Genomic DNA, 17,683 nt, shown 5'->3' on the forward strand with positions numbered 1-17,683 from the left:
TAATGTCACAAGCAGCGCTAGCATCAGACATTACAGTTCTTCCATTAAACGCAAATAGCATCAATATTTCTTTTTTTATTATTGTTAATTGCAGATGATTTTCTAAGATAAGTATCACAGTATTCTGGAAAAAGGCCTCTAACATGTGAGCTGTGTTAAAGAGGTGGAGTCGGCTATTTGTCTCTATGGTCTCTCTGTTTTCCACCCCTAAAAATGACCACATTACCACATGTAGAGCCAGTTTTAATCAAAGTAGGCGCTGACAAAAGTATCCGAACTGACTGGAGTCAGTCATTTATTTGTATTACCATTAGATCTTTTTTTAATAAAGTTTTTTTTTCTCATCATAACCTTTTATTATTTGTTGGGAAGCAATTTAATGTGAGACATTTATTCTGACAGTGTCTCTTCAAACTGAGTTTTCACACATTTGAATAAAAGCCTCAGAGACAAACCTGCAAAGACAACAAAAGTGAAAGGCTCTTTACTCAGCAGGAAGTGAAAACTATGCTGAAAGAACACGTCTGACCTCACCTCTTTTCCAACCACAGAGGCCGGCAGAGCGCTGCGCTCCCATCAACAAAACACACACAGTGAGTGTTAAAAACAAAACTGACTTTTATTTTTTGTCTCTCTCCGCTTGATATGATTTTAAACTCATGGATTGTGAAAAGAAAAAAAAATAGACAGAAATGAAAGCAAAAGCAGACAAGTTTAGCAACTAAACAAATCAAAAAGAAGTACAATCATCGCTTCACAGAACTGAACATCTGTCAGGGTGGAAGACAAATGTTTTGATCCTTTTGTTTCTCTGTCTGTTTTCGTGTTTACATCGATGAGATCTCGAGAGGTGCCTGTAAATCAGGTTTGGGTGAATGAAACAAACACGCCTGCACACAAAAACCCACCAGCTCACAGATACACACATGTGCAGTGTAACGCTAGCATATGAAGCCCCTTGAATTTCACAAGCTCATTGTGGAGCTCAGTGTGCATTTGCACCTAGACAGACACAGGAACACACACACACACACACACACACGCGTACAAACCCACCATTTAAATAAATCAGTTGGAGTGGGTGATCCTGGGGCACTGAAGAGCAGTGGGCAGAACTTTTGAACTGGTTATCTCCACAAAAAAACAAAAAAAAGTGGAACACAGAGAATTTAAAAATGTGTGTGTCTGTGTGTAGAGAAACAGAGGGAACGAAAGGGAAAGAAGAGATCTTGGGCTCTGCATTCACCAGTTTTACATAGCGGCCATTTTCTCTGACTAATGTTGTGAAGCTTAAATGTTGTGATCAACACACACACTTGTCACCTTCAAAATATGATGAACTGAAAATTTAAAGGAACACTGGGCCACACTGAAGGTAAAAGATACAACTTTTGCTAACTTTAACAGTAACCTTCAGACAGAAGCTAAAGTAAGAGTAAGGTAATGTAGCTAGCAGCTTATTGGCTAGTATTATGGTGTGATAGCATTACACAAAACAATAGATTAATTTATGGTTGTGTCCGAATTCACTTACTCATTCCCTACTCACTACTCACTATAATGGGAAGTAGATGAAGTGGACTATATGGTTCACTCAGGGGGCAACATCTGGTCATAAACCCAGCCATAAAACAGGCTTTTACGGCATTAAAAAGCATATTTACAGCCTGGTTAAATAAAAAAAATGGTTTGGGTCTGAAACGTCGATTTCACTATCGGCGCACACTGTACAGTGAGTGAATTTTTTTTCTAACTCGACAGTTCAAGAATTTTTTGGATCATTTGATTTTCCAATCAGAGGCACAGCTCAGGTCACGTGACTGGCAGGCGCCCTGTAGCTGTTTGAAGAAAAACTCACAGCTGGCGTCATAGCAGATGTCTGCAAATTGGCTTCATTTTACAGTTTCAGGAACAGACAGGTGACGACAGTGACGTAATTACTCTTGCATCGCTTATCAACGGCTGGGGATTCACTGTTATAACTTTTCTCAAACACTGAAAAATGGCATGGATTTTAGTGATAACTAGTACTATACTCAGCGTTTTTTCTGCAACCGCCAAATATAATAAAAAGAACATTTATCACTCTTTTTTTTTTAAAGAAAAATGTATTTCTTATATATTTGTGCAGCAACTTATGGTGTGTTTGAGAATTACAAGGTCTAGGGAATGCATCACCTGCGATTGACAGTTCAGCTAACGCCTGTGTTGTTTATTTTTTCTGCTCGAAGTTGTGAGGTGGGCTCGTCCAAAAGTTAAACAGAGAGCTAAGTGTTATTCTCTGGCAGTTTTTAATTTTTTTCATGTTATCAGTCATCATTAATCATGTTATCAGCCATTTGTTCTGTTTGAACCACAATGCATGATGGTATATGTTGCCCATATAGTGAGCACTGCTAATACACTACTTTTCAAAATGTATTGTGGGATACATTCAGTGGACTATATAGTGAATGACCATGCTCACTCAGATTTCTGACAGCCAACAAAATGGCGTATTCACTATATAGCGCACTATATTGTGAATAGGGAGTGATTTCAGAAACAGACTATTTCTTCCTAGCCGCAAAGTTAAGAAGCTAGCACTCAAATGGATGACTGTCATGACTAAATTAATAGTCGCTAACAACACATGTGTAAGCATTCAGCTAATGTTAGCATCCAACTAAGCCCTTTAGCTGCCTAAAAATCATTAATTCAGAGCAACTACTGTTTCTATCCTATTTTGTAAAGCTGTAGAAGAAACCAATTAGCTAGGAAATGGTTGGTCACTCACTTAACTATTTAGCTGCTGCAACAGGCTTCTTGTAGATATCTTTTTGTACATGTGGCAGGTTTCGTTTGTCAGAAATGTACCTTGACATGTTTTGACAACGAATAAACTCAGAAGAGTTATATGATGTAGCTGTGACTTATCTATCAGCTAATTTAATCATCCTACATGAAATAGTCGGTCCCTGTGTCTGGCAGTTGGAAAAAGGAGGCTGTGGGGATCAGGAATAAGGCCCAGAGGATGGTTGACTGAGATAGGAGGCCTACATGCTGTCACAGACCTGGAATGTTGTCATAAGCCTGTCTGACAACAGGGGGTGTGGTCATCCTGCTGCTTCAGGTAGGGTAACAAGTCACAGTAGCATCACGTGACTCCTATGAGGAAGAAAACGGTAAGTTTGGAGTTAAAACATGTTCAGGTAAAAAAAAAAAGAAATCAAACAAACGCATTGATTAATAAGAACTCTCTGACTTAAGTTTCACTTTCAATTTTCTTTTTAGACATCCTCCTTTAAATTCTTGTAGATTTAAGTTCAAAAGAGCTTCTGTATCTGCTGCCACTGATAGAAGTCAAGTCGGGAGCAGTAAAAATCATAAAAATTTGTGATGTTCTGCATTGTGATGTACAACAGCATGACAACATTTCTGCTTCCAACACTGAGCATCAGTGGAAATGGCTGCCATGTGACATTCATTTTTCCAACTGGTGGGTGCTCTTCTGGGGAATTTACTAGTTTCCATATCACATTTCCTCACCCTGTGATAAGGACTCCTGCTGTCTCCTCGGCCTGTTTTCACCCTCTTGAGCCACACGGCACATCACCAGCCCATATCATACATCCTGCCATGTATCCCTGCCTCCATACGCTAATAAGACACTTGTTGCCAACGATGGAGACTTCAACACAGCCTGGCATCCCTACACCCAGTAACTGCTATATAAATCAGCACAAAAACACCAGTTGGCGTTGTCACTTGTGAAAGACACCCAAGTTCGCCCTGTCAGTCCTCCACACCACAACCAGTATTTACCCCGATGGTGATTGACAGGGAAAATGCCAGGCGTGGGCCGATGATTCAGAGAGGCCAAGTAATGGGACTCTTTCTATGCTGGAGATGTGAGGTGGGCGACTTAATGACAAGGGGAGAGGTGGTGGGCGAGATCCCTCCATTGTGCTGCCTGGTCCTGTGCGAGCGCCGCTCGACTTGACTGGTGGAAGTGCGGCATGCTGATAATTAGCCAGACGCTGCTGTTTCTTAGAGAGGTGAGTGATTGACAAGACGCCATCTGTGGTCACAGCGAGAGGAGGGCGAGACGTGCGGCTCTGTGGCCCAACATCTTTGCTACAAGCTGAGGATTTAAATTTATACAGAACACCTGATGAGAAGGAGACGCATGAGGAATCTATTTAACCACATGAAACACTAAACTAGAGTGGCCCTCAAGTGCAAAACGCGACGACAAAAAAGGAGGAAACCACAACAACAAAAAAGACAACAGTACAATGAAAAAAATGGCTTTGGGACAGCAAATAGAGAACATAACAAAAAAGAGAACTATATCAAAAAAGAAATGATGCAACAATGCAAAGAAGAAAATGTGTAAAAAAATAAAAAATAAAAACAGTGATAGCAAAAAAGAAAACATGATAATAAAAAAGAGAAGACCAAATAAAGACGAAACACAAAAACACACAACAGATAACATAACTGTTTTTTTTTTTTAGTTTTTCTATTACTTGTTGTTGTTGTTGTATTTTGTCTTTGTTGATGCGTTTTCTTTTCTGTTGTTGCATCATCTATTTTGTTGTCTTGATTGGCACTCCAGGGCCACCGTACTAAACACAGCCTTACACATCTATCTATCTATCTATCTATCTATCTATCTATCTATCTATCTATCTATCTATCTATCTATCTATCTATCTATCTATCTATCTATCTATCTATCTACATCTCTTTTTAATTCACAACTCTGATGCCTTCAAGTGTTCTGCTCCTCACTGTAATGGAGACCTTTCTCATCACAATCCTCGTCTAGCGTGCTGTATACTAATGCACTCATTAGCTGTTGTAATGGAAAAGTACTGGGCCTTAATAGACTTGCAACATTGACTTTGCCCATGAGGACTGAATGAGCCTGTAGATGGTTGGTAAACAATGGATAATTAGGATAATATATGGGAATTAGGCGTGCGTTGCTGTAAAGGACATGAGCGTGGGATTTAGAACAATGATAAACCTCCATTAATAACTGTCTCTCTGCATCCCATATATCCTTTTCATACACTGACTTTAAAGTAGCTCCTGTATATTCTCACTTTATTGAATTATAAGCTGTTCTATATCATTTCATACTGTTGTATTACATGCTTTCACTTTATCTTTGTGCAATATTCACCCAGACATAAGCCTCATGGTACACACTGTCAGGGCTGCTGACTCTGGCAACTGCAAATTGTGAAATGTTCCAGGCTACATCTTTATCAAAATGTTACTGTGCAGAAACTGAACAAACTTAGTGTAAAAATAAACAAAATAGTGCACTGTAAGGAAAAGAGTGCATTGTGTAGTAAAACAAACTAGCCTGGACTGATTTCAGAAGAAAAACAAGTGATCAATTCTTCATTCCCTGAACGTGAAGTGTAGCTCTGAACATATAGTTTACTGAGCTGACATTACAGCTTGCCCAAATAGTTTCAGAGAAGGGTTTAAAATCGATGCGCAATTAGAGGTGTCTTGTATCAGGCATGATGAATTATGCTCTCTGTTCTAAGGCCGCTCTATAGACACTTGATCAATTCAGCTTCTGGGGACCTGGTAGGGCAGACCGGAGAGAAATTGCTCTATTTCAGAGCCATTCAGTCGAATGTATTGATTAACCATTGCACTCTGAATTGAAAGTCTATCCGGGATCTGTTTTGTGTTGGGAGGGGGTTGTGGCTCGAGCCTGTTGAATGGAAAAAGCAGAACATTCAGAGCCTTCTCTGCACACCTTTACTGCTCTACACTCGCATCTTAAAAGCACCACAATCACCTCACTTTACCGCTGCATCAGATCAGAGACACTGAGTATCTTTCCTGGAAAGAGCTTCATTAGACAGGAGTCCACTAAGTAAAGGCACGGTGCACGCTAGATTTCAAGGTATGTTACAAACCCTGCCATTAAAGTGTGTGCCACACTGCTGCATAATGTGTCAGTCAGTTACAGTTCTGTTAATAATCTCCTTTCCAGCTTATCTCACAGCAAAACAATACTGTGTTTTTCAATCTACGACTGCGTGCTAGTTCTGTAAGCTCTGAACAACACTTTCATGGCATCTTATTAGCAAAGTTTCTGTAAACAGATCATCATAACCTTCAGCTGCAGGAGCCAATCAACTCTTTCTCATCAGGGCGCGGCGAATGTAATTAGAGACCAAGCAGACGTCTTGTTTATACCGCCATAAACTCATTGAACCCCAGTCAGGATGTTATTTATACACTTGAAGTAGGGCAGACTGTGTTTGTGATCAAGTCGGTTATGTTAATGCAATTCATATTACATAGTGAACCATAAATAGTGTGTGGTACAGGTTCCCCTGGGGGAGGAAACAGTGCTCAAGTTTGGAGATGTAATATAAGCATCTGACTGTCTTCCTCCACCAAACTGAGAGTTCACTGTCTGGTTAGTGTCATTCCATCTCCCCCCGGCTCTCTGATTTTGGATTTGCATTGTCAGGGTATCCTCCCACAGGCCCATCACACCGGGTGCAGCGGTCTCATCTGCCCTCCAACTGTGCACTCAGGGATCTGATTTCTCCTTGCACACATCCTCTCCAGACCTCATCTTCCTCTTTCTCTCACACTCTCTCCTCATTTACATACATCATGACTCATGAAAACATGTTCATTAGCGGTTTGTTTATACAAAAATGCCCACATTCTGTTAATTCAAACACCACAGTTTTAAATCATACTGGCTGATCACCCTCCATATGCACCATCGACCCATAAATCTAAACAGAAGATACAATGTTTGCGTTTCTTTTCTCAAAATCCACTCATACACCAACAATGACGTGCTTTTTTCAAACCCACATTGAGAAACAGACAGTGTGTTGTTTTTTTCTTTTTGAACATGTTTTTTTTTTTCTTTAGCTTTTGTTCTTTTTCTTCATCAAGGACAGATTATGTACATACAGATGTTGCATGCCACTGACAAACCCAGTGGGGACGCTGACATGGTACAGTGTACAGTACAACATGTATATGTGTGTGTGTGAGTGTTTGGGGGGGTGGAAGAAGAAAGCAGCATGAAAGAAAGAAACTAAGAAGATGTAGAAGAGACAGAAAAAGGAAGCAGTGACCAAACGACCTGCTCTTGTGCTTGAAATGGAATCTGTCATTATTTTTGGAGCAACAAGATGCATGCACAAGTAGCGTGTGTTCTGCCACACGGACAACCCGACTACATTGCAGAGGGCAAGACTTCTTGAGTACAACATGTAGTATTTTTTTTAGATTAAGGGCCATTTAAACAGAGCTTCACAATCATTTCAGAGTACTGTACACGGTAAAAGTACAACAACAGACTCATTTGATATACCTTGTTAAATTTTCAGATATTACACCACAGCTTTAACCATATCTGATACCTCTTGCACAGTAGAGTTAGGGGTTATTGCTGGTTTGAAACAAAATGAAACAAAATCACATTCAGACAATTTAATACTGAGTAATTCCCCTTTAAGGTCGCAGTAGTCTAGGTTCAGCCGGGGTGAACTCATCTCTCCGTGCAGGCCTGTTATGGCAAATTTGCATATAGTCCCTGCATGTGAGTGGAGCAGTGTTTCAGCGGAGAAACGAGTGTCGCCGTGTTGAAATACGGGCTTACCTCCCACTGTTTGTGCTGTGCGGGGGAGGTGGATGGATAATTGTGCCATGGGGGTTTTGTAGTGCCCATGCCTGCATGTCACAGGTACACACTGGAGGGAATACAGGCGCACAGAGGCGACATTGTCCTTGAAGAGGATTCCTGTCAGTGGCAGGATTGAGCTTGATTTATGGGGGCCATCGCAGGTTGACGGGGGGAGACAGGCGGGGCCCAGGCTCCTTCGCTTAGCCAGCCACAGGTAACAGCTAATTACATCTTTATCTCTCCGCGGTCCGGCTGAACAAGAACCAGCACACAGCCATGACCAGAGACTGACACAGATCTGACTCATTCATCTAGCTGGTCGGAGAGAGACACACGTTGATGCATGGACAGATACACTGCGGATATGTGTGTATGAGTGTGTATGATGCAGTCAACAGCATGAAGAGTCCAGAAAAGAAAGTGTTACAAATCATAATTTACATCATCAGTCACTGCCTCTGGACTCGGATGAAATAAAATCCTCAGAGTGTTTCAAATGCGTTTTTAAAAAGCTTGTCATGGCAAAATAGAGCACATCACTTCGAAAAAAAGCTTTACATCTTTTTTTGTTTTGTGTTTTTTTTTTCATCCTTCAATGTGTGTGACTTCTCCGAGTAAAGTACAAAAATTATTTTCCCCCACGCACGGCTCATTACCATCAGATCTTTTTTTTTTTTTTTTTTTATCTCACATGGAATTACTATTCATAGTTATTCAAATACTTATTAACATCATCATCATCTGTACTATTATTAACACCAAAAAAGTAAAAGCAGGTAACCTTGCAGAGGAGAACAGACAGTGCAGGGAGGAGGGGAGGAAGGAAGGGGGAAGCAGAGGAGGGGGTATGGACTCACAACAAGAACATCTCTAACCGGTACATGCTATCAACAAGCGACAAAGAGGGTGGAGCCGCCGCAGCTTCCGAACAGAAGATATTGTGTCACTGGACAGTCTCTTGCTGCTTCAGAAAACTGGAGCGAAGTAGAGGCTGATGGGAGATGTTGTCCAGCGCCAGGCGAGTTGAGGTCACCGGCGTAGCCTCTGTACTGCATATATTTACACTGGATGGGGGAGGAAGACAGAGGAAGGAGGGCGGGTGACACGGAGCAGAGAACACTATAGCGATGCGAGGGGAGGAGTGGGGGACACGGACAGAACACGTAGAACAGTGAGGAGGAGCTGGGAGGGCGAAAAAGGTCTGGGTAGTGAGGGTGTCCACATGCGGAACCTTGGTTTAAACCCCCCGAGTTACATAAAGGGGTTTGAGACTGACGCCATCACCACCCACCCTTTTTTTTATTCTCTACATTTTGACATCATTCATAGCAGCTTCACTGCTACACATTAAAAAAATCCATACATGTGTGTGAAAGTGTGTGATCAAAGGGTGACACTTCACATGGCCACCAATTCAACAATTATCCAAAAGGTCACATGACCGCCAGTACCACATCAAACCTATAATTTCCATAAATATCCACCATAATATTGAGATCTTACGTATCGTTTCCATAAGGCAAACATTGTATGTCAGTCATTAGTCTGTGTAGTATATTACATAAATGATCGTCCATTTGTTAGATTACCTATTTTCTCATTGATCACTGACACAATAATCATTGATATACACTCAATCAACATCAGCCGAGTGGTAAGAATGAAAGGCGAGGAAGGGAGTGCCAAGTCAGAGAAATCTGCAAGGCATTCTGGGAGGCAAGAGATAGAGGTGGTGTGTGTGAGGGGGAGAAAGAGAGAAGGTAGAGAAGATGATGACAATGTTTGACCTCGAAATTGAACTGTGGGTGTTTTCATCGGGCGGGGAGGTGATGATTGTGTGTTCTGTGAGATGATTCAATGGCTCCTGGATTAATGCATATTCTTTTTGTTCACAGTGATGGGTTCGTAATTAAAGAATTTCATTTCCTTCTTCCTCCCAAAGAGGTGAGAAGAGAAAGAGAAAGAGAAAGAGGTGGGGGAAGGGGCGGGGTTTGGTGGGGCGGGGGCGGGGCTTTCACAGACGTTGAGGGGCTATCCCAGGTGGAGCTCGATCTTTTACACCTTCAGCAGAAGAAAAGTGGAGAGAGAAATCCAAACGCACACGCCGACACTCATTCCTGCTTGTAAAGCAGTCCCTCGGCCCTGTATGGCTCCCGGTCCTGGAAAGAAAAAAAGCAGAAGGACGATTAGAAGAGAAAGAAAGAGGGGGGAAGGAAGGAGAAATGTGTTATAAACACGCAGAACTCGTTCAACACTGCTACAATAAGGAGTCTGTTTGTGGCAGTCTGTCTACAGTTTAAAACATTACCATTAATTAACCAAATTTATTCTGAAATCTTGGACAAATTACCCCAAACAATTAACACCAAGCCTGTGTCACAATATAATATGTTGCTTTTTTATGTTAGAGTCATATTCTAACAGATTCACACTCTTTGCACCTCGTTACTGAACATCTGAAACCCATTACAGATTGAATATTTAAACAGTGCTTGATACTGTAGGCTGTGAAATATATAAAAGTTATTACACTGTTACATTTAAGACCTTACAGGTTAACACTTGGACTGACCAAACACAATTAAACCAGTGTGATTGACCCCACATGCAAATACAGGCACTCTTTTGATTTATTTTAACCCATGTCTCACATTTAATATAAAACCACAGGAAAGATCTATTTAAGTTCATGAATCAGGAAAATGCTGAAGCAATAATCTTTCTTTTTATTAATATATGTCCACTGAGCCACTTCCCATTCTGCCTGTTCCTGAATCAAGGTTATAACACAACCTTATCACAGGTCATATGCCACTGGCTTTAGATGTTCCATTTAGATGCATATTAGCCTCTGCATGACACACACCTGTATTAATGCTATGCCTATTTCTATTACCAGGTTCCACATAAAATGTGTAATCTATACCAGTGGGTCTGGATCTTATGCGTGAAAAGTGTTCAGTTTCTGTTTTGTAGTATGTTTGTAGTATAATTGACGAGTCAGTCTTGTACTGGATGGCTTTGGTAAATGGAGGAAAAAAGAGCTCTGTGGAGAGCAACTGCAGGCAAACATTTTGTTACTTTAACCCCTTATTGCTGAGCATACCATATTTGATGCATGAGTTCCAAAGACCCCTATCTTATCAACATAATTAATAGTATCCCTAAAAACCTGTTGAAACCTCGAGAACAGACCAGCTGGTGTAGTCAAATGTCTTCAAACCTAATGTGAAAAACCATAAAGCAGATTATTATTATTTTTTTACAATGTCATTGATTTTAGTTTACCTGGTTACATATATTAAAGATTTAATATCCTAATGTGAACAACCTGGTCTAATAAAAGTTAAAAAATATGAAAAAAATAAATAATAAAAAACCTCATCTTTATCCTCTACACATCTCTATCGTTATGCTTTTATTTTGAAAAATTTAAGACCTGCCTTTGTACTCCAAGTTAAAAAATGAGCTTATCTCTGGTTGATCTTTAATGGCAAATTCATGTCAAGAAAGCGTTAGATTGGGTTTATATCATTCAGATTGACTCTCTTTCATTAAAAGAAACTTAAAGAAATCAGCATATGTCAGCGAGCTACTATAAACTGTTTAAACTGTCACTATGACACTTGAACAGAGTGAAACCTCTGTTAATAGAATTAGTTATACCTGTCTTTCATGTGTCTGTTGTGTTTTTCTCATGTTTGTTTGTTGCATTTTCTTTGTCAATATTTTTGCTGCATATTGTTTACTTTTTGTTTGTTGAATCACAGACATAACAGGGAATAAACAAAATAGTCTATGAGACAAAATCACATAAAAACAGAAACATTTGGGAAAAACACCGGGGGGAATATAAGTACATGACACAAGGATTTGATGCAAAACTGTTCAGGTAAACTGACATGGAAAAGTGTGGAAACATAGACACGATAGCTGTGTCCCAAATCACATATATCTGCACTTACACTTATTATTCTGAGTGCATAAGTACATTCACACTGACAGTATGGAAAAACACAATGCACTTTGATTTCTCAGCTGGCACACTTCAAATTGTCAAAAAGCTGTCTGTGAAACCACAGACTATATACATATGGACTTGGTCTACTGAAGCTGATTGTCAGCAAAGGCCATATTGGAAAAGGTGAAGCAAGCGGCGGAGACTGAGCCTCTTTAGTAATAGCTCCAGTCAGTCACATGAGCTGCGCCTCTGATTGGACAAAGTCTTGATTTTACTATCTTCCAAACCTCTAAGTTAGACAAAAAATTCACTCCAATACAGTGTGTGAAATTTGCATTTTAGACCCGAGCTATTTTTTTTTAACCAGGCAGTTAATATGTTGTTTAGTACCGTAGAGTCCGCTTTTTTGGCTCGGTGTGTACGTGGTTGTGGCTTTTTGCATTTCTGCATAGGCTTTTTTTTTTTTTCTTCTTCTTTTTTTCACACTCATTAGTCATCATATTAGGTATGTGGAGAAAAGGGCGGGATTAAATCAAATGATGGTTGTGATGAATAAATAGTAGAAGAGCACCTGTTGTGAAATACCAATTTAGTTTCCAAAAAGTGCGAAGCTGCAGTGTTTGATTTGGAACAACACTACCCTGTAAGACTTTGTGCACTGCTCTTGTGAGTGCACGGTGTACGCAGTGCACTTCATGTCAGTGTACTCATGGAAGTATGGGATTTGAGACAAAGCCTTTATACAAACACAGGGTGACGAAAACAAAACAGGTGAAATGAATGGATGTATTCAAACAGGAAGGAAACACAAGGGCAAGAAGTGAAAGAGCAAGAACAACAGAATAAAACAGAAAACAAGGGAAAACACACGAGGAGGATCACTATGAATGAGACAAAGGACTACTCCTAATACAAGGAAACAAAAGATAAATCCATAAAACACAAGGAAACAAAAGATAAATCGATATAATAAAAGGAAAACACTACAAATAGTTTAAATGTCTCATATATTTATTGTGACACTTAAGTCTTACTTTAATGTTAAACTACCATTCTTGTCATATGAAAAGTATTAATCTGGAACATTTATGTTGGAATCCTGATTAAAAATATGATTAAATCATGTGATCTTTAGAGTCCAAATATAACAATTTTGGTGTAGTTGCAGGTTTGTACGATAATAATTATCTGACAGTGTTGAAAATTATGATGACCCAGTACATATTACATATTCTGGATCTTAGTATCCAGAATATTGTCAGGATCTGGATCTTGCTTTTACGTCCGTCAGAAATTATGGTGACCTTGTCTTGTATTGGTTTTCAAAGCAAACTGACCATTTATGTTGGAGTTATATACACATTTGGTGAGAACGGCCCTATCATATTGATAAAGAATCCTTTAAAAAGTCCTGGATCCAGACGGTGATCTGGATCTCCTCCAAAATTTAATCAGTTCTTCCTTGTCCCATTTTGAACATTTACTGGAAATTTCATGAAGATCTGTACGTTACTTTTTGAGTTATGTTGTTCACAGATAAATAAATAAAGGTAAATATTGACGTCACCAAATTATACATTTTACCTAAGAGAATATTATCCTTGAGAATGAAATCACATGACAGCTAAAAAAGATGTTTAAAGAGAGTCTTTAACCTAACCTGTTAAGTGCCATTGGGCGATGAAGTACAAAATGTAACCTGGTGCTTTAAATGAGTCTGCAGAAGAGAAGCAGGCACAGGCTGCCAATGGCTTTAGTAATGAGCTCATTGGTTGAGGGTAATTGCAATAATGTGCCAATTTTGATGCAATTGTGGGTTGTTGCTTTTAAAATGCTGCATGTGGCCCCTTTAAAACAGCGAACAAAGAAGCCGGGAAACAAAGTCAAGGGCTGCAGTGGCAGTGAGGGACAGCATATGAATAGAAATGCCACAAAAGTATCCGATTATGGTCCGCTTTTCCGTGCCGGGTCCAGCGCAGAAGGGGGTTTGTTGTGTTCTAACGATGGCAAGAGGAGATTAGGGAGGAAAGAGGAGGCAGAAGGACAGATGATGGAGAGATAGGCTGACAGAAGTGGCAGCAGTGGAGGGAAAAAGAGAGCAGGGAAGATGTATGGGTCTGACGGGGGAGTGAGTCATTGAAGGGAGACTGGCCGAGATAATGGGTAAAGGAATGAAAGAAGAAAGGGGGATAGATGAAGGACTCACTTAAGATGGTAATGCTGAATGCACTAAAGGGAGGGAGAGAAGGAGGGAAGAAGGGAGGGAGGGTGAGGGGAAATGGAAGGGTAGAAAATCGCTCATTGGGGACGGTTAATGTGAATCGGGCTTGGAGTGAAATGACAACTTCTTGCGTAACGGAACTGAGCTGAGCGACAGCCTGTGTGTGTGTGTGTGTGTGTGTGTGCAGGAGAGTGTATGGGAGAGAGATGGGAAGTGAGAGTGAGAATGAATGAGAGAAAGAGAGAGAAAAGAGGTGGTAATATACGCAAGCAAAGCTTTAATGGGGCGGAGAATAACGGAAATGGGGAATAGGAGGGAGGAGAGGGCTGAGAAAATGCTGCGCTGTGTGCAAAGCGAAAAAATGAGACGAGGAGAAGAAGCAAAAACTGTGTCGCTGAATATGTATCGTTTCCTAGTCGTGTGTCAGCTCTGCTCAACCTCTTCCTCGTTGATTGATAGCCACATGAGATCAAAGCGAGCATACTTGTCCCCCTGAAGGCCTCTGTTTCTATACATGTCTCTGCACCTTCATGTACCACTGTGCGATAACTTACGAAACAGCAGCATGCTGGCGTTGGAAGCCCCGAGACGGTTTGAGGCGAAGCAGGTGTAGTTGCCAAAGTGTTTTTCTGTCACATTGGTGAACAGCAACAGCGAGCGCGTCTTCTCGTTTTTGATCCTCAGGGTGTTGTCACTCTCTACCGGCCTGGGTGGCGGTGGTTGGGGAGCAGGAAGCGACAGATTGATGCGGGGAAGAAAAAAAGTGTGACAGAAAAAGACAGTTAACACAAAATAACATCACATCAGTGGCTCAGTCTGCAAAAGAAGCTTTTTTTTTCCTCCAGAGACATCCAAGCAACCCAACTCACCCCCTACTCCTCCCACCGGCTCTATCTCACCTTGTACTAATAGTGAAATCTAACAGTCCATAAATAACAGAGGCCTCCTGCTGGGGCCCATTATACTCTATTAACAGCTCTCTCTGGCTGGAAAAAGCTTGTCTAAGTACTTCTGCGTCTTGCTTTGCCTGATGCCAAATCACCCTGACTCTGCGTTGCTCTCTGGGACCTTTTACAAACTTGGAAGGACAGATTATGTGAAGGTAATAGAGAGCAAATACATTTCCACCAGGATAATATATCTCCAGAGATGGAAAAACATACACAATTATCTCAGAGCCACTCTAATGTAAAAGGTTAGACAGCGTCCACAGTCAGCAGGTAAAATGTGTGAAAATGCTGTTTATGTGTGAAAATGATTAGCTTTTCCTTTTGTTTTCCTCTTTAAAATGTCAAAAGGATAATCAGTTTTTCATCCTCTTTGGTTCGTCTTAAATGATAATTTGTAGAAGAAAAGGAAAAATAAAGCCCTGTCATTTTGCAAAGTCTCAGTGGGTTAAGTCTCTGCTCTGTTCCCTCCTTCTTGCTGTGATAACCTGCTTTATGCCGGGCTTTTTTCTGCTGATTTCTGCTGAACTCACAGTTTAACTTTCCTCATTAACATTAGGAAAGAATTAAGAGTGTAACTGATTAAGGATTTTGTAAGTTTGTTTTCTTTCCGTTATAATTTCTATTCAGTGCCACATACATTAGATTAATATTTCACCTACAAAGCAGGGTACATCCTATAAAAGAATCAGGCTGGTTTTAGAGCAAGGATCTGTTGATTCCACAGATTCTCTTGCCAGATTTTCCTTTGGTATGAAGTGTATTAAGATTGATTTTCCCTCCAGCCACTGTTGCTTCCAATCCGGCCACAGTATTTACACTTGAAATCATAAATATCTGATATGTTAATTATGTAGATTTCATGTTTTTAATCCTGAGGACAGTGGATCACACACCCTGTGAAGTGTAACATGCAAGGGAATGCTAGCCAATTAGAGAGAAGCTGACAGGACAGGAAAAATACATATGCCATGGCAACAAAAGCAGATTTTGGTTTCGTGCAAAAAAGTTTCACAGGGTTATGATGGTTAATAGTTAATAGTTTTAGGGTCCCTAGTCAGTCATAGGCCCTTAAAAATTCCCCAGACCTATCTCAGCTATTTGGCTCTCCCTAGAAATGAGATAAGAAGGACTGAGGGGCCATTTATATGGCAACGGTTTTAGGGTGAGATGCAAAAATTTTGTTACATTTCGGCCTCGCGTTTACGACTTTTACAATGCAAACCTTTGAAAACAGCCTCTAGAGTGGACTATTTCTGAAATGCTGCCAACAACGTTTCCATGTAAACAGTAAGCCGGCGTTTTCATTGGAAATGCTGATGTCATGCGCCGCTTTGTGAGTGCTTACAAGAGTACTACAGTGCAGTTGTTTCGATTGTCGCGGACTACCGTGTTGTGTTTGTGCTGCTCAATCTGCTTAATCTGCTGACTGTCCTTCAACAAAATGTGCATCTGTTTCTCCACTTTTACACTTAGTATCCGCCAATACAACAGATGATTGGCTCAACTCTACTTTGGTGGAGCCACTTCTGGACAAGACAGTTATAGTGTCAACTATAGGCCTGGCATGCTTACTACAGCGTTTTCAGTCATTTGGCGTGTAAACACAGATTTTTTCACTGCGATTTAGTGTTTTTGTATGAAAAATCGTGCAAATGGGGCCAAACTTGTTGATTTGTGGCAATAACACAAGCATTATCACGACATGTCCTGTAAAACAGTGGTTCTTGCTTCAGAACCCATCATCACCCCCTGAAGAGAAGCCGTGACCTAAATGAAGGAAAATGTCAACTTCCAAAATTTATTAAATGAAAAGATGGTGAAGTTGTGAACAAGAGACATTCCTGATAAAACAGAGGTTTTTGTCCTCGATGTAAGAAGGTCAATACGTCATGTAGTCCTTGTCTTACCAATGATTCACCATGCTCAATTAGCACGACAACAAACTTTGCAAAATTCTACTACAATGTGAAATGGTGGTTGTCAATTAGCTTTACCCTGTGATTACACCACCAACTGTTAAAGAGTGTGAAAAGATATGGCACTGCTTTTTTTGGACGGACAAAGGCATGCGACTGGATGTAGCTGAGAGATTTAGCTCGAAAGCCATTCTGTCCTTTGCCAAGTTTGTTTACTCTGAGGTTACGTATTAGACTTTGTCTTCACCTTGCTAGCTAGTCTTTAGCGCTGTAAGTCTGTCATATGTGTTATTTATTACAATGTGATGATCTAATTGTGACCTGATAAGGGACTGCAGATGTAAATTAGCTTTAAGCTAACTCTGGTACAATGCATCAAATGGTGACGTTTATGTTAAGTATTGTACATGGTCCCTTAAGAAAAAGAGTTGAGCAAAAATGACTTCCTCCCCTCGAACACCAGAGCTCTAAACACAGAATATTCTTCCACCCATGCACACAGAAATCTCATTTTAAAGTAATATGTGATTAAACCCAATTTTTGTTTCTTGGTTTTATGTTATGCCTGATGGTTTTAAAAAACTGGTGCAGTTTTTCAGATGTAGCACTTTTTAATTTCATTGAACTGTGTAGGTGCTGTGTTGGTGTGTGGTTGCTGTGCCAGTGTTCACACACTAAAAGAGCAAAACTTAAAAAACTGGGATTGTTTTTGCTTTTTTTTTTTTTTTTTTTTTTTTTACATTTATGAAGATTGCTGAGCTTTTACATTTTGGGTCAGGTATTATGCTAACACCAGATTTCTGCCACATACTGAAAGGTCATCCCAGATCCTTCTGACTTTTGCAGGTAGGTAGTTGGTTAGGTCTAATCAATGATTGGACCCAACCAACTAGAGTCAGGGAAACACATTTTCACTGTGCACTACTTTGTCGCTGTTTGGGGATCTGTTAGATTATTGTGTCT

General features: G+C 40.3%; 1 protein-coding gene across 2 annotated transcripts in view; it reads right to left on the bottom strand.

The window, feature by feature from the left end:
• Positions 1–608: 608 nt before the first annotated feature.
• Positions 609–17,683, bottom strand: part of iglon5 (IgLON family member 5) — a 209,899-nt gene continuing 192,824 nt past the window's right edge. For both annotated transcript variants that reach the window (XM_074683011.1, XM_074683010.1), the window contains 2 exons: positions 14,409–14,560; positions 609–9,831 (listed from right to left, as the gene is read on the bottom strand). In XM_074683011.1, the coding sequence (XP_074539112.1) occupies positions 9,728–9,831; positions 14,409–14,560 (256 nt within the window). In that variant the 3' untranslated portion in view covers positions 609–9,727. The remainder of the gene's footprint in view (positions 9,832–14,408; positions 14,561–17,683) is intronic.

Source organism: Halichoeres trimaculatus, unplaced genomic scaffold (genome assembly GCF_033239565.1).
Source record: "Halichoeres trimaculatus isolate MK-OKI-2021-1 unplaced genomic scaffold, fHalTri1.1 fHalTri1_scaffold_12, whole genome shotgun sequence".
Classification (NCBI taxonomy): Eukaryota; Metazoa; Chordata; class Actinopteri; order Labriformes; family Labridae; genus Halichoeres; species Halichoeres trimaculatus.